We start from the raw sequence: 23,915 nt of genomic DNA on the forward strand, positions 1-23,915 counted from the left end.
AGCCCAGAGCAGAGCCCGTCAGGCCCCGTGAGCCCTCGCCCTGGGAAGGCTGCGGGGGGCTGCTCTGCGGTCAGCCCTGTTAGCAGCCCCCCGCCAGGTCCTGTCGCATCTCCTTCCACCCCATCGCCTGCTGGTATGCTGAAATCAGCTCGCACTGGCTCACAGGAACCAACGTGTGCATCTCTTCCAACACATCATCATTGCATTGGTAGCTTGGAACCAGCCACGATGAGAGTATTTACACCAAGGAAATCGGAAATGCTACCAAGCAAGGATTTCATCTTCTTCAGAGGGCCTCCACTGCGTGTGCCCCATCTCCACCCCAACCTTCTGCGGCTCCCAGGTGTAATGAAATCTTGAGTGTGTGGAGTGGTTCGTAGCACAGGTTCTGGCTCTGATCTTCCCTCAAGAGGCAGGCAGATCAGCCAGGAGGAGGGAGGTCAATCAGGCCTCAGTGTGCCAAGCTGGATGTGGACAGGACCAGCATGCAGCTGGAGAACCAAAACAAGGAGGAACTGGGGCTCAAAGACAGGGCCAGGTTGTGTGTGTGTGTGTGTGTGTGTGTGTAAGAGAGAGAGGCCAAGGAAAACAGACAGCAGAGACAAGAAGAGAAGAGACACTGAGGTATAAAGCAAACACAGACAGACAAAAAGCACAAAGAAGTGAGGAAGACAGAGAGGGGTAAGGTGAGTGGAGACAGAGGCAGAAATGAGAAGAGGACAGCCCAGAATGGAGAAAGTCAGGGGCAGAAATGGAAGAACCTAGGGACAGAGGTGGAAACTGGGGAGTGATGAGCACAGACAGCAGCACCAGAGGGCCGAGGAGGGCGTAGGCTCAGCCCTAGCTGACCATGAAACCTGCTCCAGGCATTGGGCTCCAGGGGAGCAAGGGCACCTCACTAGAGAACCAGGTCCCCTGCCCCTACCCCAGCCAAGTGTGAATCAGCGACTCAATTCAAAGATGCAAACTTTATTGCTTCTTCAGTTTAGGCATTGCTGCTGCTGCTTAGTCATTCACTCAGTCATGCCCAAGAATTCGGCAAGAATAATAGAGTGGGTTACCGTGCCCTTCTTCAGGGGATCTTCCTGACCCAGCAATCGAACCCAGTTCTCCTGCATTGCAGGCAGATTCTTTACCACTGAGCCACCAGCGAAGCCCCCCATTCAGATACTAAATCCCTCTAATTCAATAACATGTGGTCCAATTACTTATAGGATGAGCAATTGTTAAATTAGGTAAAAAATATTTGGTAGATTAAATTGCTAAGTGGTCCAATTGTTTTGGAAAGAGATTCACTCAGAAACGCAGGCTCCTGAGAGCTAGCTAGAGTTCACTTTCCATTTCCCTTGTTCAGAAGTGTATGGCTGTGAGTGCAGGCATCCAACTCAGATGCTGGTGGGTATGGGATTCAGACCACTGAGGGTCACTTGCAGGAGGAAGTTCTGGAGAACTTGACCTAACTCAGATTTCTCTTTTGGAAGACCTGGAGACACCGTGTCATTTCTGAAGGAACGTGACAATTGAATTGGGTGACTCCAATGTAGTTCAGGGACCAGACTCACCCTGACATTCTAGGGGAACTTTCTTTTGGACTCGCATGGCCCTGCTTCATTGTGACAGTTGTGGTTGACAAAGCCATCCTGAGGACTTCCAGGGCTCAGCCCTCCCCGGCATCCTGAGTTCTCCTACTTGGGAAATTTTCCTCCTTCTCACTTGGCAGATACTTCTCTGGCCCCAGACCCATTATTGAGGGGTATGGTGAGGATGGGCAGAAGTGGGTGTAAGGACGCAAGGTATCAACAGCCCAAGCCTGGGACCATCTCCAGAAAGAGTCATGGGGAGTTTCCTATGGTGCATCTATGCCCTGAGTTGTAGTGGCTGAGGCACAAGGTTTCTGGGAAGAGAAGTGAGAGGAGGAGGGAGGAGCAGGAGAAGGAGGAAGAGGTGGGCTGAATAACGGCACCCAGAAATATCCAGGGCCTAGTCCTTTGAACCTATGAATGTTACCTTATATGGTAACAGGAACTTTGCAGATGTGGTTAAGGTAAAAACCTTGAGATGGGGAGATTACCCATGTCATCCAGGTGGGACCTAAATGTAATTACATGCATCCTTACAAGACACAGAGAGAGGGATATTCTACTATGAGAGAAGGCCATATCACAACCTCAGCAGAGAGAGAGGAAGACAGAGAGAGAGATGCAAATCACTCCTCTGTGGGCTTTGAAGATAGAGGAAAGGACCATGAGCCAAGGAATGCGAGCTATGCCACTATAGAAGCTGGAAAAGTTATCAGTCTCTGGAGAGAGTGTATCCTTCCCAACACCTAGGTTTGGGGCTAGGGAAAGTGATTTCAGACTTCTGACCTCCAGAAATGTAAGAGAAAAAATGAGTACTGTTTTAACCTACTGTGCATGCATGCTAAGTCACTTCAGTTGTGTTCTACTCTTTACGACCCCAGAGGAGCCTACCAGGCTCCTCTGTCCTTGGGATTCTCCAGGCAAGAATACTGGAGTGGGTTGCCATGCCCTCCTCCAAGGGATCTTTCTAACCCAGGGATTGAACCCACATTTCTTATGTCTCCTGTGTCGACAGGTGAGTTCTTTACCATTAGCGCCACCTGGGAAGCCTCTTTAACCCACTAAGTTGGTAGTATTTTGTTACAGTGACTATATTAAAATAATAGTGATCAAAGAATTTCATGGGTCTGACCTGACACAGTCTGAACAATGCTACAGACATCTGGAACAAGTCGGTGCCATACTTGACACCCACCTATAGCTGGTGGGAGCCATCACATGTTCCAGAAGCAGGAAGAGAATTCCTTTTTCCTTTATTTCAGAAATGCAGCACTAATTTCCATTTTTAGAGGAGTAAACCATAAGTTAAAAACAATAAAAATAGAAACAGAAAAGGCAGAGAAGAGTTAGAGACAGGCTAGAAACAAAGAACAAGGGCAACAAATAGAAAATGGTAACAAGTATGGTAGATATTATACCAATACTCATTTTGAATACTACGGGTCTCAGTTCAGTTCAGTTCAGCCATTCAGTCCTGTCCAGCTCTTTGCGACCCTATGAACTGCAGCACGCCAGGCCTCCCTGTCCATCACCAGCTCCCGGAGTCCACCCAAACCCATGTCTGTTGAATCGGTGGTGCCATCCAATCATCTCATCCTCCATTGTCCCCTTCTCCTCCTGCCCTCGATCTTTCCCAGCATCAGGGTCTTTTCAAATGAGTCAGCTCTTCACATCAGGTGGCCAAAATACTGGAGTTTAGCTTCAACATCAGTCCTTCCAATGAACACCAAGGACTGATCTCCTTTAGGATGGACTGGTTGGATCTCCTTGCAGTCCAAGGGACTCTCAAGAGTCTTCTCAAACACCACAGCTCAAAAGCATCAATTCTTCAGTGCTCAGCTTTCTTTATAGTCCAACTCTCATATCCATACATGATTCCTGAAAAAACCATAGCCTTGACTAGATGGACCTTTTTTGACAAAGTAATGTCTCTGCTTTTTCACATGCTGTCTAGGTTGGTCATAACTTTCCTTCCAAGGAGTAAGCGTCTTTTAATTTCATGGCTGCGGTCACCATCTGCAGTGATTTTGGAGCCCAGAAAAATAAAGTCAGCCACTGTTCCCACTGTTTCCCCATCTATTTGCCATGAAGTGATGGGACCGGATGCCATGATCTTAGTTTTCTGAATGTTGAGCTTTAAGCCAACTTTTTCACTCTCCTCTCTCACATTCATCAAGAGGCTCTTTAGTTCTTCCTCACTTTCTCCCATAAAGGGTGGTGTCATCTGCATATCTGAGGTTATTGACATTTCTCCCGGTAATCTTGATTCCAGCTTGTGCTTCCTCCAGGCCAGCGTTTCTCATGATGTACTCTGCATATAAGTTAAATAAGCAGGGTGACAATATACAGCCTTGACGTACTCCTTTTTCTATTTGGAACCAGTCTGTTGTTCCATGTCCAGTTCTAACTGTTGCTTCCTGAGCTTCATACAGGTTTCTCAAGAGGCAGGTCTGGTATTCCTTAAGAGGTCTGGTATTCTCAAGAGGCAGGTCAGATGGTCTGCTCCTCCTCCTCCTCTGTTGCAGAGCCCAGGCTGGTGAGTCTCCGGGCCTATTCTTCCGGAAACTGCAGGATCAACCCCTAAAACAAGATCTACTTGGAAGATTGCTGACCATTAAACAGAACCATTAAATAGACCCTTAAACAGATCCTTAAACAGAACCCCAGGATTTCTCCCCAACACCCCAGAGTGAAGTCTCCACTTGGGCAGTGCACACCCACTCTCTGCAGCCCAGGGTCGCTCCCAGGAACAAGGAGCCCACCTTGACTGGGGGAAGCCCAGAGCAGGGGGCCCAGGGGGTGGTCTTCTCTGTACAGAATGTGTGACACTGTGCTGAAAGGCCTGTGTTCCCTTCACATTCTGGCCTTGTGACCTGGCTGATCTCTGAGCAACATGGGATATGGAGACGGTGGACCAGGAACCTGGAGAGCTGGTCATGCGCGGGGACAGAGGAAGGTTGAGTGAGGGCAGAATGGAAGTGGGGGAAACCTATGTGAGCGTCTAAGGCCACCTAGACTTCTGTGCCTGGAGCAAAGACAGCAGACACCAGAGCCACTGAGAGGAGAGGGCAGAACACGGGGCGAGGGGGGATTCCAAAGACGCCTGTCCCAACTTGAGGCCAGGTGGTGCACCCTCAGTGTTCAGGCCCTGGGCTTCTGTGTTCCAGGGGAGAACATCGGGGGCACAGAGAGCAAGCCACACTCCTGCCCCTGCATGGCCTACCTGGAAATCATCACCTCGCAGGGTAAGCAGGCGGCTTGTGGTGGTTTCCTGATAAGAAGGGACTTTGTGCTGATGGCCGCGCACTGTGCAGGGAGCTGAGACAATGGGTCCCGTTTATCTCCAAATGGGAGGTGAGCAGCCAGGGGAGCAACCAGGGCCAGCCCCTGGGGGCCTGAGGGGGAGCTGCTAGGGCTGGGTCTCCTTAGGGAGAGACAATACTTGGCCTTAAGGAAACCGTTCTCAGACTGGAATAGCTGTCCTGACCCTCAGTCACCGTGAGCTCAGCTCCCTTCAGAAAGGGGACCTCCTCCCAGTGCCCCTCTTCTAAAAGCAGCTCCCCCTCCCCAGCCCCAACACAAGAGGTGTGGACTCACTCTTCAGGGTCACACCCAGTTCTTTGACCACTTGCTCTATGGCTTTTCAAGGAACACTGGCCTTTAGTTCCCAGGGACCTGTACCCATCCTTTCCATGGAGACAGAACACAAGGTCCACCTGAGACCCTATCACTCCCCCCTTTCCCGGACACTCTGACCTCAGAGAGGTGGCCCTCATTAGGGCACCTTGTTTAGGAAGTACCTGCCCTGTCCCCTGGGTCCTCCATGGCCCAATCACTCCCCAGCAAGTCCCAAGGGCCCTAGGAATTATCTGTGTTTCCTGGGAAAGGTCCTCCTTGAGCTAAGCCTGAGCCCCTCCCGTACCACAAATAGCTATAAGAGAGGTGGGAAGAGATCGCTGACCCTGGGAGAGACTCCATGCCCTTTCTCAGAGTGAGCATATCTCAGGAGACAGCCCACCATCAGCGTTTCACCTTGTCCTTCTTCTCCCTCACATGGGTCTGTAACAGTCACCCTCGATCCCATAACAGAAAAAAGAAAGAAGACACATCCAGAGTCTTGAAGTCATAACAGTTTCCTCATCAAAATATGAGCGTCCATTGTTCTCCACGACATCATGTTACTGAAGGTGCAAATTCTTTTCCCCTCCGCATGCCCTGTTCTCTAGAACTTCCTTCCCCACTCCCTGCTCCCTGTTCTCCAGGGCTTCCTTCCCCACTCCCTGTTCTCCATGCCTTCTCCCTCAGGTCCCATTACCCTCACATCTTCCCAACCTGCCTCTCACCAGCAGCCCTCAGCTCAGCCTCTGTAGCTGGCTCTCATGTGGAGCAGCTGCCCTGTCCCTCCCTGGTTGCCCCCACCCAACTCCAAGCCCGTTTCCCTCACTGACAGCCCCCATTTCCCTCACAGCTGCAGGAGAAGGCCAGCCTGACCCTGGCCGTGGGGACACTGCCCCTCCCACCCCAGTTCACCTTCATCCGTCCCAGGAGAATGTGCTGGGTGGCTGGCTGGGGAAAAACAGATGTGAAGGAACCAGCCTCCAGCACTCTGCAAGACGTGGAGCTGAGAATCGTGGAGCCCCGGGTCTGCAGCCTCTTCCCTGCTTTTGACCACAATCTCCAGCTGTGGGTGGGCCATCCCCAGAGCACAAAATCTGCATTTAAGGTGATTCTCAGACTACATACTTCCCCACAAATCACTGTCCAGGGTGCAGACACCTTTGTAAGGAGATAGAGTTTGGAGTGTCAGCCAGTGACCAAGTGTGAGACCTCAGGTCTGAGGACTGGGACTGTCCCTCTGCAGATCCTCCTTCCTCAGCCCCATGGGGTCTTGCTCAGAGTCGGGGGTCCTGCCCAGGGTCAGCGGGTACCAGGAAGGGAAGGAAGATACCGCATCAGACAGAGACATATCACCTCATGAGGAGCCAGTGTTCCTGAGCCTGATGGCAGGTCTGACAAACTCAAGAGTTGGGACATCAGGGAGGACGGGGTGGTTCCCCTGGCTCACCTTCTCTCTCTCCCTTTCCTTCTCTGTCCCACAGGGAGACTCGGGGGGCCCTCTTCTGTGTGCTAGGGTGGCCCAGGGCATTGTCTCCTATCAACAGTCCAATGCAAAGCTCCTAGCCGTCTTCACCCGGATCTTCCATTACCGGCCCTGGATCGATGAGGTCCTGAACGAGAATTAACCTGGAACCTGGGCCAGCCTCAGGGGAAACTGGAGCAGGACTCTGGCAGGTTCTCTGTGCGACTCACCCTGGATCTGCCTCTGGTTTTCCTCTTAAAGCCCCATCACGTCCCTAATCCTCAGGAAGGCCTCTCCAGGTCACAAAATTCCCAATAAGTCTCAGTGAACACCTGGCTTCCAGACCTGAGCGTGTGTCTCCTTTCTCTTCTCCCGGCATCATGCATTCCAGAAGCCTTGAAAGGAGTGAGTGTGTGGTGTGTGTGTGAGAGACAGAGAGGATACAGTGAAGAACACTAGGGATAGAAAGAAGAGAAAGGGGTTCCCTGGAGTGGCAGGACCCCTATGTCCACCTGGAACAAGAAAGTACAGCAGATCCTTCCGTGCCTTCATCATCAACTCTGAGTCATCTTTAGGGCTCTTCAGAATCACTACAAACATGCTGAATTGTAGGGTGTTTAGAGCATCCCTGGCCTCTCCCCATTAGGTGCCAGTATCAACATCCCCCTCTCCTCTAAGCTCTGAACCAATGATGACTGCAGGCTTTGCTAAATTTCCCTCAGGGGAGATGTCATGTTGGCAGGGATGCAGGGGGCAGCAGGCAGGGCATTGTGAAGGAGCTGGGCAGGAATCAGCTTCAGTTGAGAACCTCAGGTTTAGATGCATTTGGTTCACACTGGGCCCTTCTCACATTCCACCTCGATAAGAGAAGATCTACCATCTGTGCAGCTTTGATGTGAGATGCAGAGAAGATCTTGTGTCACTCACTTCTGCAAAGGTAATAGTGGAGCTGATAAGAGGAGGGACAGCATCACAAGTCCTGCACGAACCGCAGCCACAAACGGCTGCTCCCAACCACACTAGCCTGTGTGACCTCCACATCACCCACTGTGGGCAACACAGAGGGAGAGGGTCAGCCCTGTGAGGACAGGGGGACACTAACTCTGTCTCTTCGGCCCAGGAGTAGAACCGCCTTGATGTGTAGGATGGGGGCTGCCCACTGGGTTCTGTGTAATTACCTGCTGCCGTGAGAGCACACCTGAATTGGGTAATAGGCTCATCCTTCACCCTGAATGTCAGCCTGACCCCTGCTTCTGTGTCCTTGGAGACCAGCCCGGAGTCAACACTCCCGCAGTGTCTTCATGTGGAGCAGATCAGGGACCTGGGGGAGGAGAAGGAGCTGCCTCCTGGGTGCAGTGAAGCACTGACAATGTCCAGGCTCCCGGCTTGAGAGCTGAGCAGCCCCCAGGGGCCTGCCCTGGGCTCTGATGGAGGCCCTGTAAGGCCACTATCACCTACAGGGTCTTAAGATGGGGGGGCAGGACCAGGAGGAGAGCTGGCTCAGTCCTTCCCCTTTCGTGTCCTCAGAGGGACTCGGGTGTGACAGTGTAGCCCCCGGGCATTGTCCCCTGTGGATAAAATAATGTGTCACCTCCAGGGTCCTGCACCAAAGTCTCAAGATTCCTGCCCTGGATAAAGAAAACAATGAAAGGCCTCTGACTGCGGGAACCAGACCATCTTCCCTGGTGCTGATCCAGAATCACACTGCGGGGTTGGGGGTGCCCGCAGCTCAGTAAGTCAGCTGGGCACAAAGGGCTGGTTGCTTATTTATTCACTGACTCCTATTCACAAATAGTCACTCTGTGTTTAGAAAGGCAAAGACAGGATTCTGCTGTTTTCTGCTTTCTCCTCTCCCCTCTCCCACCATCTCTTCCCCTAAACCCCATGCAGAGCTGTCTTCCAGGTCTGCTTACCCACACCTGTCTTCCACAGCCGGCCCTCCTGCAAGGGCTGAAGCTGAGTGCTGTCAGGGGAAAACATGAACCTCTCTGGTCCTGGGGCTCAGGGTGAACTCCTTACTCCTTTCTCTGGGTACATGGCAGGAGGGAGTGGGTCACACCATGGGGCCCCGACACCAAGAGCACAGCCTGGGCTGCAACTCCAGGACAGAGGCCTGCCTACTGGGTGGGGGGGGGGACTACCTGAGCTGACCTGTAACCCCCACAGCCAGGGGAGCTGGCCCAGAGCAGGGCTGGGCTTCCTGAGAAGCCCCTTGTTCTCATCCAGAGAAGAGGGTTATTACATGTAACTCTAGAACATCAGTCATTTTGTTTCTAGACATGAAGATAGTGCTCTGCTCACTGGAGCATCCTCGCCCCAGAGGGAGGGGGCAGCAGGGAGGGAAGAGAAGGAACAAGGCAGCCTAATTTTTTACTCTGAATATGCTATGCTTAGTCGCTCAGTCACTCAATTGTGTCCGACTCTTTGCAAACCCATAAACTGTAGCCTGCCAGGCTCCTCTGTCCATGGAATTTTCCAGGCCAGAATACTGGAGTGGGTAGCCTTTCCCTTCTTCAGGGGATCTTCCGAACCCAGGGATCGAACTCAAGTCTCACCACACTGCAGCTGGGTTCTTATCAGCTGAGCTAGCAGGGAAGCCCACTCTTAAGATAGCAGGTAGAAATGTCATTGCATATGCTCAAACAGTAGGAACATCCATTTGAAAGGCAATTGGAATCTGATTCTAAACACTGATCCATGGGATGGATCAGAAACAGGCTCCATGTCATGGCTGCAAGCTCCTGCCTGTGGAAACCAAACTACAGTCAGCGAGACCCACATGGTCTGGACCAATGGAGAAATGCCTCTGCTCTTAGGCCGTCACATTACTTCTGCTCCATAGGGTCCAAGATGACCTAGACTTTCCATCCTTGGGAAGGTCTTGGTTTGGACAGTATGATTTTTGCTGGGCAAGGATCTCCCTGTGCTGGTCTCCCCTTGCCAGACACTTCCATCCGCCATCCCTCCAGGGTCTTGACGGCTGTGCTGAGCTGCCTGGGAGCTGAACCTGAGTTCCAGGTCTTGGCTGGTGCCGCCCTCCCCCTAACACACAGCACTGTGCCTCTCTGAGGCGTGTGTCATTATTCTGGGGTACAGTTACCCTAAAGGCCGGCCCTTTCCCCTCGGGTTGTGCACAAAACAGACAGCAACACAACCTCCTAGTGACCTGGGGCACGTTTACAAAGGAAGAGCAGCGATGACACAGCTTCTGATTTAGAGCTGAAAAAATCACCAGACGTACTAGGACCCAGGTCGTTGATTGGAAATCACACAAAAGGAAAACAAAGAAGCAAAAACATAGTGTTTAAAAAAGGTGCCCAACCACATACATATTTAGCCCCAGTATCACATTTACTTGAAGAAATGGTTCTGTGGTTTGAAAAAGTTTAAGAACATTTGTTGCAGACTCTCATCCTCCTTCGAGAGATGAGGGGGACAGAGTCCCACAGGGGACAGTGAGTGCCTGGAGGCCCCACAGAGCGAGGATGGAGCCGGGGCTCAGCCAGGCCCCTGAGAATCAGGCCAGCAAGAGGACTTCCATGTTTTCTCCCCCTGCCCACTGATGACTTCCTGCCATCCCTGGACAAGACAGGAGCCTCTGCTCAGATACCTCCCTCCACACACAGCGAGTCCCTGGGCTCCCATGGAAGCCGCTCTCTGACAAGTACTCAGACAGCTTCCTGGGGAGCTGGTCTGTCTGCTCACGGGCACAATCAGATGGAGGTGGGTAAGCCCCTAAAACATGCTGATTTCTTCAAATCTTCTGGTCTGTGGAAATGTCCTCCATCCCTTAACTTGTCTAAAGATCTTTGCAATGAAAATAAGAAACAAAATAAAATAAAATATCCCTGGACTTCCTTGGTGGCCCAGTGGATAAGAATCTGCCTGCCAATGCAGGGAGCCTGAGTTCGATCCTTGATCTGGGAAGATTCCACATGATTCAGAACAAGTAAGCCTATGCAGGACAACTACTGAGCCCGCGTGCTGTAACTACTGAAGCCTGTGAGCCTAGAGCCAATGCCCTGCAGCAAGCAGAGCCACCACAATGTGAAGCCTGCACCTGAACAGAGAATAGCCCCTGCTTGCCACAACTAGAGAGAGCCCATGTGGAGCAATGAAGACCCTGCACAGGCAGAAATAAATAAATAAATGAATACAGTTTAAAAAATATCTGTGATGAGCTCCAGTGAAATGCCTCTACTGACCAAGGCCTCTCCCGCCACTTTTTCCCTCCAGATCCACAAGAAGATTCAGGTCCCAGTATTTCTGGGGAGAGAACCGCCAGGCCAGCTCTGGGGATGATGGACCTGAAAGGTCAAGCCCCTGCTAGTTTGTTAGGGAGTGTGCTTGGAGCAGGAATGGCTCTGCCTTCCCTGCCCATGACCACGGTGCTGTCGGTACCACTCACTGTGGTCTGGCAGGGTTTATCTCCTGTCTCTGTACCCCACACAACGCGACTTTTGGCCAACAAACATTTTACTGTGAAAGAACGTTGAAGCCATGAGTTCATGTCCCATATCCCCCAGAAACAGCTGGCCTGAGCATTGTGTAAGACTTAGTAATGTAGATAGTGGAAAGACAACCCCCTTCAAGGTTGGGATGCTGTCTTTCAGGATGTGGTGTATGCTTTAAGCCAGCAGTGAGTATAGGGTGTTGTTTCTCTCATAGCTAGAATACATAGTTCTAAAGACAAAGAAGCGACCACGGCAGTGACTCTCATTCCTACTATTAAACCGATTTACTCAGTCTCAGAAGTTTTACTTCTGTCTCTATGACCTTGGACTCTTCTGATTTTTAGAGGCCTTAATTTGTAGGAAAGCTATAGACAGACAGATAAACTTATTATGCAAGTTAGGTGGGTGATCCTAATTGCCAAGGGAAGATGAGACTCCCTGTGTTACATCTTGGTAACTTGGTATTTCCTTTCCTATTAGTGATGGTCAGTGAAAGGCTACTAGCCCAATAAACATAAGACCACTAAGATCCTTTAAGAGTAAAGTGTTGAGTTACCACACCAGATAAAGAATCTCACTTGCTGAGATAGTTGAGAATAGATTCCTCTGTATGCTTCGCAGATGACAAAATTCCTGTTCTTGTAATGACCTCCCAGTCTTCTTGGTAAAGGACCCTTTCAAATTTCTATAGAAAGAGATATATGTGTGCATGTGTGTGTATATCACACACACAGATTTTTCTGTGTGTGTATCTAGTATAGATTCTTGGTGTGTGATTACCTTCAGGCTTATATATACATCAATATATATACATCAGTATTCTGTAACTGTAATTATTTTCAATTGCTGGCCTCTTTAACACATCCTTACAACTCTGCATTTTTATCCCTCTCATTGTTCATTTTTTTGACATTGTATTTCATGGCTTTTTATTTCAAGTATTCATTAACTGCCTATTGTGGATATAGATGAGTTTACTACTTTCATCTTTGACTTTCCTACTGGCTCTGTACGTGGTTGATAGCTACCCTGAAGGTTGCTCTTCAGTTGCTCCGTCATGTCCAGCTCTGTGACCTCACAGACTGCAGCATGCCAGGCTTCCCTGTCCTTCACTCTCTCCCAGACACATATACCTTCATTTTTCCTTACCAATGAGACTTTTTCTTTGATAATTTTCGTACTTCTAGTTGTGGTTTTTCCTTTTTCATTTAGGGAAGACCATATAACATTTCTTACAAGGGTGTCTTTGTGTTGCTGAACTCCTAGCTTTTGCTTGTTGTAAAACTTTAGCTTTCTCCTTCAAATGTAGCCTGCCCAGTGGAGTATCCTTGGTTATAAGATTTTTTTTCCTTTCCTGACTAGAACTATATCATGCCACTCCCTTCTGGCTTGCAAATTTTCTGTTGAAAAGTCTGCTGGTATCTGGTCGTTCCCCTAAACATAACCTTTTGCTTTTCCTTTACTGATTTTAATGTGCATATTAATATAAAATTAATATTTAATTTTTGCCATTTCAATTAATGTCTTACTGTGGTCATCTTTGTGTTTATCCTGTTTGGGCTGTGTTTCCTGGACCTGGATATTTCTTTCTTTTCCTGTGTTAGGGAAGTTTTCAGCTATTATGTCTTCAAATATGGTCTCTAACCCTTTTCTTCTCTCTTCTCCTTCTGGGACTCCTATACTGTGAGTATCAGTATCCTTGATATTATCTCAGAGTTCTCTTAAACTGTCCTCATTAAAAATATTCTTTCTCTCTCTCTCTCTCTTTTCTTTCTGTTCAGGTTGAGTGATTTCTGCTGCTCTCTCTTCTATTTTGCTGATCCTCTCCACTGTATCATCTACTCTACTATTGATTCCGTCTAGTGTATTTTAAATTTCAGTTATTGTACTGTTCAGTTCTGCTTGGTTTTTCTTTAGATTTTCTCTTTGTTTTTATATAGATCAACTCTTTGATTGTGATATATGTTGCAATAATTTTTTTCCAAGTTATTGTCTGTATTTTGGTTTTGCTTATGCTTGATTTTTGAGATATAAACTTCAAATAAAACTGTATTTCACATATCACAATTTATTTATCAATCTCTTCTTTTAATGTTTCTGTATTTAGAGTCATTGCTAGACCTCTAATTTTATGAAGGGATTTAGCCACATTTATTTATTATTATGTTTTTTTTTCATACATTTTGTCTCATATTTTGCACTTACTCAGGTGGTTTATGTGATGCATGGCTAACTTCTTGCTCCAATATCACTTATTAAAAAGTCCTACTTTTCCCCAGTGATCTTTTTTTAAAATGTCACCTTAGTGTAAACTACATTTTCGTATGTGCTTGAGAATGTTTCTGGATTTTCTATTCTTTCTCTTTGGTCTGTCTGTCTGATCATGCATGGGCAACACACTGTTTTCAGAAAACACATCTTAAGGGATGTTTTTTAATATCTGACTAATCATTCCTTCATGTTATTTTCTAAATAAATTTTAGACATTAGCTAGGACTTCCTAACACTAGGAGAAAAAAATTTTTTTTTTTTTAAATTGGATTCACATTTTTATATTAACGTTGGGATAATCAGTGCCTTTTTGGTGTGGTTCTACCCCATCAGAGAACTAAGACTGTCTATTTGTAAAGTCTGTTTATATATTTTTCAGGAATCCTTTAACATTTTGCTCAAATAATGTTTCACAATTCTGGTTATGTTTTCCCAAGCTCTTTATGTTTTTTTGTTGCTGCTGTGACAGATTATCTTTTCAAATGTGTCTTCGAACTGGTTGTTGTTCATATATGTGAAGGCTATGGATTTCCTTTTGCTTTTGAAGTCATCTTAGGCTTATGGAAAAATAGTGGTTATAATACAAAAAATTTTTATTTTCCTGAACCATTTGAGAGTAAAGTTACTGACATGGTGTTCCATCAGTTCTCAAAAACTTCAGAGTGCAATTTCTACAAACAAGGGACTGCTTATGCGACCACAATTCAACCATCAAAGCCAGGAAATTAACACTGATGCCACCAATACCATCTAATCTTCAGACAGTAGGAAATCGGGGCACTTGCCTTAATATGTTTAATTATTTGATTAGTCCCCACAGAGATTTATAAAACACTTCTCTTACTCGTCTTCTCCAAGTGCATCCCCTGCTCTCCCCACCCAGGCCCTGGGGATCCATGTCAGGCAGCCACTTCACAGCAAAGCCCACCTCGCCCTATTTGTCCTGCTCTGACACATCCCACCAGATGCCCTTTTCTGTTGGAGTCCCTGAATCCTCCTTGGGCTCCTTTACCGCCTACTGGTCAACCCTTGTGTAAACACCCTCCTCACAGCCCTTGGATGTTCACTCCCTGCGTAGTAGTAGTACTAACAGTCGCTCAGTTGTGTCTGAGTCTCTGTGACCCCATGCACTGTAGCCCGCCAGGCTCCCCTGTCCATGGGATTCTCCAGGCAGGAATACTGGAGTGGGCTGCCATGCCCTTCTGCATTCCCTATGGAAGGCAACATTCCTCACCTCACTTGTATTCTGATATCTCTTCCAGGTCGTCCAGTGCGGGGTGTCCGAGCCCATGTGGGATGAGGACACCCCTTGGTTCACTGTGACTCTCTTGCCAGAATCACTATTGACCATGGGCTTTGTCTCTTTAACTAAGGTGTTGTTGCTTTTTAAGAGGCTTGGGATCAAGATGTTTAGAAACAACAGTTTTTTTGATTCCATGACTTGCCCCATTTTCATGATGGGGACACGACTGCCTTTGCCTGTCTCCATCCCACAGGCTCTTCTTACATGACTGCAACAAAGGAGGTCTAGGGCCTCCTTCTTTAACCTGGGTGAGGGGAGCTCTTGACTGCTTTAAGCAGTGGGATATGGTGGAATAGGTGCCACATGACATCCAAATCTAGGTAATGAAAAAGCACAGCTTCTAGTTGGCTCAGTTTTTAGGAGACGCTCACTCTGGGGAAACCAGCCGCTGTGTTATAAGGGAGCCAAAGAATCCCATGAGGTGAGACTACTTGAGGGGCTCTTGTGGAGAAAAACCAACGTGCCGAGTGCATAGCCAGCACCAACCATTGGGCATGTGTGACCAATCCTGTGATTCAGCTTCCAGGCTTCAAGCAACCCTGATGCCAAGGTGAGTAGAGGGATGCCATCCACACTGTACCTGGACCAAAATGCAGATGGGTAAAGCAATGTTGCTGTTATTTTAAACCACTGAGTCCTTTAGTAAGGGGAATAAGCCCTCTTCAGCATCACTTTCACACCATTATGTCTATTCCACACTGTGGATCTTGCCTTATAGTCTGATCATGATGGTTTATCTCCTCTGCATGAAGCAAGGAATCTCATCTCCAATATTTCTCACATTTTTGCTGAAGAAGAGATCTCAATACACAATCACCCTGGTGATCTCAAATGAACCACACAAAGACTTTCTTTGATCTCTCATCATGAGGCCCAGGTTTCTGGGGCTCAGTCACCTGAGGGCTTAAGGACTGGCTGATGCAACCACCGCACCCCACCCCCCCACCCCGGCCCCCACCCCAACCAATGGATGAAAAGTTACCAGAGACTTTAATTAAATTCAAATTCACAGTCCACTCTGACTCCAAAAAAGTGGTTTGAGGCTTTCAGAGAAGGCTCACATGATAAAGGCCAGAGTATGGGAGGGGACAACTCAGGGTTAAAAGACCAGAAGGAAGCAGCAGCTGCTCAGAGCTGGGCAGTCTTCCTGGAGAGATGGTCCTGTTCTTGCTCCTGGTGGCCCTTCTTCTGTCCCCTACTGGGGAGGCAGGTGAGTGATGGTCCCACCCTCAGAGGCCCAGTCCCACCCCACATGGATGGACCTGCTCAGACAATACCCTCATGCACAGCCTGGGTCTGGTCCATCTAAGAAATTATCTAAACTCAGGGAAACCGTGATCCCATCTCCCCTCTTCAAACTTTGGCTCCATGGGCACAGCGGGCAGGCTGGAATCTTTCTTTCAGGGAAGATCATTGGGGGCCATGAGGCCAAGCCACACTCCCGTCCCTACATGGCGTTTCTTCAGTTCAAGATTTCAGGGAAACCTCACATATGTGGGGGTTTCCTTGTGCGTGAGGACTTCGTGCTGACAGCAGCTCACTGCCTGGGAAGGTGAGGAGCAGGGCCTGGGCCTCCATGCCTCTGTTGAGCCTCCCAGGGAACCCTCTTAGAGCTGTAGACCTGTGCACCCAGGTAACATAGGAAGCTATTCAGAGGACAGGTGAGCACTGGGGAGAGAGGGACAGGTCAATGCCAGTTGCGCATGGAGGGAAGGGACTGATCAAACCTGGAACATAAGGAAGCCAAAGTTCTGGCCTGGAGCCCACAGTGCAAATGTGAGAAATTCCTGTTTTCCTTCGAGACAGTCAAGCTTGTGCAGGACTGAACACCCTCCGTGGATTCCAGGAACTGCCACCCTGCCCAGGCTGCCAGGGAGCAGACAGTTCAGAGACGCTCAGCCCCAGGGCCCATCACCTAGAATTTCACCACATCCTCCCCTTGCCCCACTCCAAGTTTTGCCCTGTCCCAAGCTGAGCTCTTTCCCCCTGGCTCCTGGGTTGTTTCTCCTGTGACACTCCCCCTCTCTCTGCTCTCTGTGCAGCTCAATTGATGTCACCCTGGGGGCCCACAACATCATGGGACGAGAGAGGACCCAGCAGGTCATCCCTGTGTGGAGGGCCTTCCCGCACCCACACTATAATAATATGACTTTGGTCAACGACATTATGTTACTGCAGGTGGGACACTGACCCCAGGACACTTCCTTCCTGGGTTCTGCATCCCCCATGACCTCATTCCAGACCCTCCTCCTGTATGACCCGTTCTGTGGTCCCAGGGCTGTGAAGAAGGCAACCCCACGACTGTCCTTCAGTCTCTGTGGGCCATCAGTAGGTAAGAATGCCTTTCCTCTGCTTTCAGCTGACGAGGAAGGTGAATGTGACCACCGCTGTGAGCCCCATCAGTCTGCCCAGGGACTGGGATACGGTAAAACCAGGGATGCTCTGCACTGTGGCTGGTTGGGGGTGTCTTGACGTGAATATGTCCCTCCCAACGAAACTACAGGAAGTAGAGCTTGAAGTCCAAAGCGCCGAGAAATGCACCTCTCGCTATGAAAATTACAGCACCACCACCCAGATATGTGCAGGGGACGCGAGAAAGAAGAAGAGTTCCTTTAGGGTGAGATCCCCAGTACTGTCCATGCAAAGCCTCGGTCTTTGGGTCCGGGGCCGTGGGAATGAGCTCTGTCCTCTGTCCCCAGCCTGTCCTCCTGTCCTGTCTCTGTCTGCTGTCCCTGGGGGATGGACATTGCCTCAAAGTCACACATGGGCAGAGGCTTCCTGTGGGAGGAGGCGGATTGTCAGGGCCAGACTGAAACCTCAGGACCAACAAGAGCCTTATATCAGCCAGGGCCCCTAAGAGAGACCACCCACCCCAGGGTGGCAGGGAGAACAGACCTGAAGAAGGTGAGCTCAGTCCTTGCCCTCTCTGCCCACAGGGTGACTCCGGGGGCCCGCTTGTGTGTAACGGTGTGGCCCAGGGCATTGTGTCCTATGGAAAAAAGGATGGGACACCTCCAAGGGTCTTCACCAGAATCTCAAGCTTTTTGCCTTGGATCCAAACAACAATGAAACAGTATGAACTTCAGGGACAAGACTGAGGTTTCTCCAAGGACTGATCTGTCCATCTTCCCTGGGATGGAGGCACTGGGCAAAGTGGTTAGAAGCTAGGCTGCCTGAAACTTAATAAACTTCCATCTCTGGAGCAGAAATCATGGATTCTTCCTTTACTTACCTAAACACATTCATTCAGCACCTGCCGTGTCTGACCTGTTTATAGTTCTGATCTGTTACTGGCTTCTGCCTCTAAGACACCACCCTGTTCCAACTCTGGAATAAAAAGTCCTGCTGCACTGACAGCCAGCTCCCTCCAGCCACATGTCCCCAGGGCCAGCTCCCCTCCAGGCTGCCTGTGAGCTCCATCAGAGAAGGAAACCCCTCTCAGGAACACACGACCCTCTTCTTGACAACCCTCATGTCTCATCCATACGCCTTCTTCCTCGTCCACACCTACTCCCCTCCCCGCATCCCAGTGCCCTGGGGGAAAACAAGAGGATCCAGATTTGGAAGGAGGCCACATGAGGTTGAGGGTTGAGGCAGGGGGCACTTGTCCACCCTAACAGAAATGGGGGATTTACAAAGGTGTAGCTCACCCCATGCAGTGTTCCCTCCCTGTGTCAGAGAGGCAGAGCTCAGAAGCCTGAGAAAGTTTCAGGAGGCCCTCAGTATTCCTAGGCCCAGCTTGAGTGCCTCTCACAGCCCTGCCTTGGAGTCCTGGGCCCGGGGCTCTGTGCAGCCTCTGGTGTCCTGAGGGCACATCTTCCTTCAGCCCCAGGTGACCTTCAGGGAGCTCTTCCACCTTGGGCTGAGCCAGCGGCTCCCCACCTTCATCATTCCCACCTGTGTTTGTGTGTAAATATATTTATCTCCAAAGGAAACTCACTATAAAGTAAATCATTGGTTTCAAGGTATCCAAAAGTTTCAGAGTATCTATAGCCTATAGTTATTGGGTACATTTCTTCCTGTATTTTTTTTTTTTATCAATTGCTGAAGTTTTGATACAAGGTTCAGAAAAGCAACCTCAGTTTTAAGACATGCAGCTTAGAGAGGGCTTAAGAGAAGTGACTCGCTGAACATTTGAATGCAGAGTAAGCTTCAAATTGCACAATGTGTTCTGGGTAGAAAGTAACACGTAGTCATCAAAAGATATTCCTCATAAATGGAACGTATTCAACACGGTGTGTGCAAGTGTGCTAAGTTACTTCAGTTGTTTCCAATTCTTTGTCACCCTAAGGACTGTCGCCCTCCAGGCTCCTCTGCCCGTTCATCACAGAAAGACAACTAAATACAGAACATACGAGTAGGAAAAGTAAACGAAGCGCAGTTCTACCACCCCCAGGTCATCAGCATTAATGCTTAAGCATGTTTCCTTCCACTGTTTTTCTATTAATTCATAAGATGCTCTTGCTTCAACTCACATGGGACTGGTTTGTTTAGAGCTCCCCATGCCATCCTTTCCATTCCTCTTTCTTCTGTCCTCATACTGGTGAGACTGTTGGGGTCATCTGCTTGTTTAGGATGGCCTGGCCCAGAGACATCTGAGACATGCCTGTCTGGACTCTGGACAGGGAATACTTAGTGGGGAGTAAGTATTAGATGACTGGCATCTGTTTCCCCTTCACCACTCACCAGTCACCAGCATTTCTGGAGAGGAAGCCCCTCCTGACTCAAAAACACACTGATTTGGGTGGGACAGCCCCCAAGTGTGCTTGAGGGGTGCTGGATACCTCAGCACAAGCCAATCATGTCCCTCATTGCCAAAGGACCCAGTGATGGTTTTTTTCTGGTTCAGTGAATATCAAGTTCAGGACTTCTGTTCATAATTTTTGGATAAGAAAGGCTCTCTTTGTTACAGAATACTTATATTTAAACAGGAGATTCTAAATCCTCCAAAAAATGTGAGGCTAGAACCCTGGCAAAATAGGAAATGGGGTTGATGTTTGGGGCACTTGGATGAATCCAGGTCTCTCTGCTCCTAAAGCAAGTTCAGTCTCTGCCTCACACTTGGCCCCAAGTAGAGCCCCACACCACAGTCCTCACCCATATGTTCTCTACTCACAGATTCTAGGTCTCCTCCAGCCCCCGAGCTTCTCAAGTACAGGAGCCATGTCTCTGTTATCCCTGCAGCTCACCTATTGGGTAATTCTTCACACTTTCCCTAGAATCAAAGAAGACCCAAGAGGGGAGAAATGAAGACACTCTTGCTTCAGTCACTGAGGGCCTCTGGGGACCCAGCTCCTCCCCTGGCTGCACCCCAGCCTCCACTTTCTTGTTGTTCCTCTTGCTTTGTGACTCAGCGGTGGGAGTGCAAGTGTGGTGACCGTCGTTCTCACTTACCCCACAGCAGAGAACATGGGCACACGTGGCATGCTCACACCCGGCTGGGGTGATGCACAGCTCAGGGAGGTCTGTGAGGTCACTGAGCCTCCCCTCGTTCCTTCCTCTGTGCTTTGTGTCTGGAAGGAAGAAACCCCAGCAGCTCTGACTGGGCAGACCTTCTGGAAGATGCAGCCACTCCTGCTCCTGATGGCCTTTCTTCTGCCTCCTGGGCTGGGACAGGTGAGTGACCATCCCCATTACTGACAGGCTAGCCCATCTCACTAAACCTCCCTCAGTCCTGGCCCTTCTGCTCAGCTCCAATGTCTGAACCAGCTCCCATCCCAACCAAGACTACACGTTCGATGCTGCATAGACACTCAGCAAGGATGGATGGTAGGAAGCAAGCTTTCACTAAAAGCTTTGTAGCTCTCAGCCTCGCTCTCACCACCAGTAAAGTGGGTTGTGCATTTGGTGGAGGATGTGAAGCTACAAAACACAAGTAAGAAAATTCCTCACTCCAGCCAGGAAAGGACAACTCAGACCAACCATCCACAGTACAGGAGTTGTCAGTGGATCCAGCTTAAGAACCAGAGAAACTTGTCTACTTCCCCTACCCTTCACTCCTGCCCAGAAGAGGAGCCCAGGGTGTGATTGGTCAGAAATGGCTAGATGACAGCACCCCAAGCTCTCTGGGTGTCGTTACTCTTCCCCGAGCCCCAAGCAGTTCATTTTCTACCCCACTGTCTTTGGCGGGGTCCTCCCCCATCCTTGGATGTGGTCTTAAATCCCACCAGTACTATCCCCACCAAACCTCAGCCAAAAGCTAATTGGAAGCCTTTCACAGGTGCAGTCAACAGATGTTTAGTGAGATCCTGGGATGCATTATGCCCTAGGACATGAGGATTTTAGAAAACCCAACTCCATAATCTCATAGGTGGATTATTAGAAAATGGCACCAATCAGGATGTTAGCAGAGGCTCAGAGGGGTCCAGGAGACACCATGAGAATGAGGGCTCATCGGGGATCCCATCCATGATCTTCTGAGCTTCACCCTCTGGAAGGCAGTCTCAGGCCCCTCCATATGTTTGTGGGAATCAGGGCACGGAGAACAATACTGAGCTTTGGGGTTCAGAAAAGCTTATCCCACTGCAGTGAGACCCTGGGGGACTCTCCCCTAGTGTCTGTTGGGCACCGTTCACCCACCTTGACTGCCACCTTCCCGAACCTCCCTTCTAACCATAGCCTCTCCCATCTCCCCATCTTTCAGCCTTTTCTTTCAGAGGAGATCACTGGGGGCCAGGAGGCCAAGCCCCACTCCTGCCCCTACATGGCTTTGGTTCAGTTTCTGGGTGAGAAGAGTTGGAAGAGGTGTGGCGGTGTCCTCACACAAAAGGACTTTGTTCTGACGGCTGCTCACTGCAGAGGGAGGTGAGGGGCAGTAGCCAGCCTACCCTTCCTGACACCTGGACAGGGACCCGTCCTCTCCCCAGGAGCTGAGCCCAGGGGTACCCCTCCTCCGCCCCAGGATCCTGGAAATCAGGACCACAAGAGCTCATCAAACAAGCCATCTTATGAGCAGGACTAGGGTGATGAAAAGCCTAGAAACAGGACAGGTAAGTTTTGAGGTCAGTGGGTCGGAGGTGAGAACAAGAGACAGGGTTGAGAAGGGCTGACCCACAATGGCCAAATAAAGCATCACAGAAGGACGAGAGTGTGCATGAGAGCCAAACCCAAGCTCAGAGCCACTTCACAATATTTCGGAGAAAGCTCCCGGGAGCCCTGCCCTCATGTCACTGAGAAGCACAGGGCCCAGAGTCACTCAGCCCCAGGACCGTCTGTCACCTCAACTCCCCCTCAGCTGCTGCCCTGCCCTGGTGTCAGCTGCCTGTCACAGCTCCTGGGCTGTATCTCCGGTGACCCCATGATCCCCACACCCCTGCTCTGCCCTCCGTGCAGCTCCATGAGCGTCACCCTGGGGGCCCACAACATCAAACAGCAGGAGAGGACCCAGCAGGTCATCCAGGTGAGGAGAGCCATCCGCCACCCAGACTATAATCCTAAGAACTTCTCCAACGACATCATGTTACTGCAGGCAAGGAAAATGCCCCACTGGCCCTGCCCTCCTGAGATCAGATCATTGCCCTCCCAGGAGCTCCTGCCCCTTTCCTCCTTCCCATCCTGGCCGCCTGACCAGTCTCAGGGGGAGAGGTGAGAGATGGGGTCCATGCAGCCTCATCATGGCATCCAGGCCAGAAGACCACCGGCTGAGCCAGAGTCTTGTCTCTTCCCACCAGCTGGAGAGAAAGGCCAAGCAGACGTCAGCTGTGAAGCCCCTTAGTCTGCCCAGGGCCAAGGCCCGGGTGAGGCCAGGACAGTGTGCAGTCTGGCCGGCTGGGTCAGGTGGCCCTGGGTGCTCCAGCCACCTCCCTGCAGGAGGCAGAGCTGACGGTGCAGGAGGACCGGGTGTGCGAAACCCTCTGCCCCAGCCACTGCAGCCGGGCCAGCCAGATTTGTGTCGGGGACCCAAGAAAGGCGAAGACTGGCTTCAAGGTCAGTTTTCCCGCATCTAAGCACACAGACCCGGGAGGTATGCGTAGGGCAGAGGCCGTATCTTCATCCTCAGCTGAGAGCTTTGGCAGCCTGGTCCTTGAATCCAGTGTTTTGCTTTTTTTTTCGAGTGGGTCAGGAAGCATCAGTCATCCCACAGCTGTCTTATCACCAGAGTTTCCAGGAGAAAATTGACAGATAGCTAGACTTGAGTCCAGCTGCTAAGAACAGTCAGAGTCAGGCTGCAGCCCCAGGACCGGGAGGTGACCAGGCCTCCCTGGGCCTGGGTCTTCCCCACAGTCTCTGACTGAGACCACCCAGCCTGGGCGGCAGGGAAGACAAAACCCCAAGGAGGCTTGCTCAGCCCTTATCTCTCTGCCCACAGGGTGACTCCGGTGGACCCCGCGTGTGTAAAAAAGTGGCCCATGGTACTTTCTCCTATGGAAAGATGAATGGGATACCTCCAGGAGTCTTCACCCAGGTCTCACACTTCCTGCCTTGAATAAAGAGAACAATGACGCACCTCTAACAGCAGCTTGAGACTGACCTTTGTCTGCACTGACCATTGTCTTGGGGAAGCAGCAAGAATCCCATAGGGATTGGCAGTGGGATCACAGGGCCACAATAAATGGGATCTCTAAAGCGATGGGGACTGAATTCCTATTTATTCATGGAACTAACTCAATACATAACCACGCTGCTCCAAGACACCCTCTGCTGTCAGTTCTGGGCTTTACTTCCTCCTTCCTCCCTCGCCCTCTGCTGCTAAGTCACTAAGTTGTGTCCCGCTCTTTGTGACCACATAACTGTGGCTGCCAGTCTCCTCTGTCCATGGGATTTTCCAGGCACAAACACTGGAGTGGGTTGTCATTTCCATCTCCAGGGTATCTTCCCGACCCAGGGAACGAATCTGCGTCTCTTGTGTCTCCTGTTTGGCAGGCGAATTCTTTCCCACTAAGCCACCCTGACCCTTACTCCTCCCTAAATCCAATGCTGTCTGTATAGAATCTCATTGATTCCTCAATGAGAAATCATTGAGAAAATGATTTGGTGCTTAGCCAAAGCAAGAAAATCTCTCTGGTGCTTAGCCTTCCACCAGGGATGAATCTAAAGGGCAATTCATTAAAAAGGACAGACTCTCCCCCAAAATGGTCCTCTCTGGGTGTTAGGAGTTTCTTACCTTGTCTAAGCCAAACACTGTCACCAACCCCTCAACAATTTAGCAAAGCACAGGTCAGAGGAAGGAGAATAACTCCAGGGACCCAGCAGGTCGGGGGCCATCCACGGGCACTCGGGTTCCTGTT

At 49.9% G+C, this 23,915-nt stretch overlaps 1 protein-coding gene and 2 pseudogenes across 1 annotated transcript; all 3 read left to right on the plus strand.

Moving 5' to 3' along the window:
- Nucleotides 1–3,220: 3,220 nt before the first annotated feature.
- LOC122706843 (mast cell protease 1A-like) lies at nucleotides 3,221–17,897 on the plus strand. The gene is made up of 7 exons (XM_043922360.1): nucleotides 3,221–3,224; nucleotides 4,533–4,536; nucleotides 15,821–15,898; nucleotides 16,093–16,240; nucleotides 16,731–16,866; nucleotides 17,048–17,305; nucleotides 17,625–17,897. Exons 3-7 carry the CDS (start codon nucleotides 15,844–15,846, stop codon nucleotides 17,784–17,786), a joined length of 759 nt encoding a protein of 252 aa, XP_043778295.1. The 5' UTR covers nucleotides 3,221–3,224; nucleotides 4,533–4,536; nucleotides 15,821–15,843; the 3' UTR covers nucleotides 17,787–17,897.
- On the plus strand, nucleotides 4,086–6,823 carry LOC122706847 (annotated as a pseudogene).
- A 2,274-nt stretch (nucleotides 17,898–20,171) lies between the features above and the next one.
- On the plus strand, nucleotides 20,172–23,140 carry LOC122706846 (annotated as a pseudogene).
- Nucleotides 23,141–23,915: the final 775 nt, after the last annotated feature.

Source organism: Cervus elaphus, chromosome 13 (genome assembly GCF_910594005.1).
Source record: "Cervus elaphus chromosome 13, mCerEla1.1, whole genome shotgun sequence".
In the NCBI taxonomy this organism is placed as follows: domain Eukaryota; kingdom Metazoa; phylum Chordata; class Mammalia; order Artiodactyla; family Cervidae; genus Cervus; species Cervus elaphus.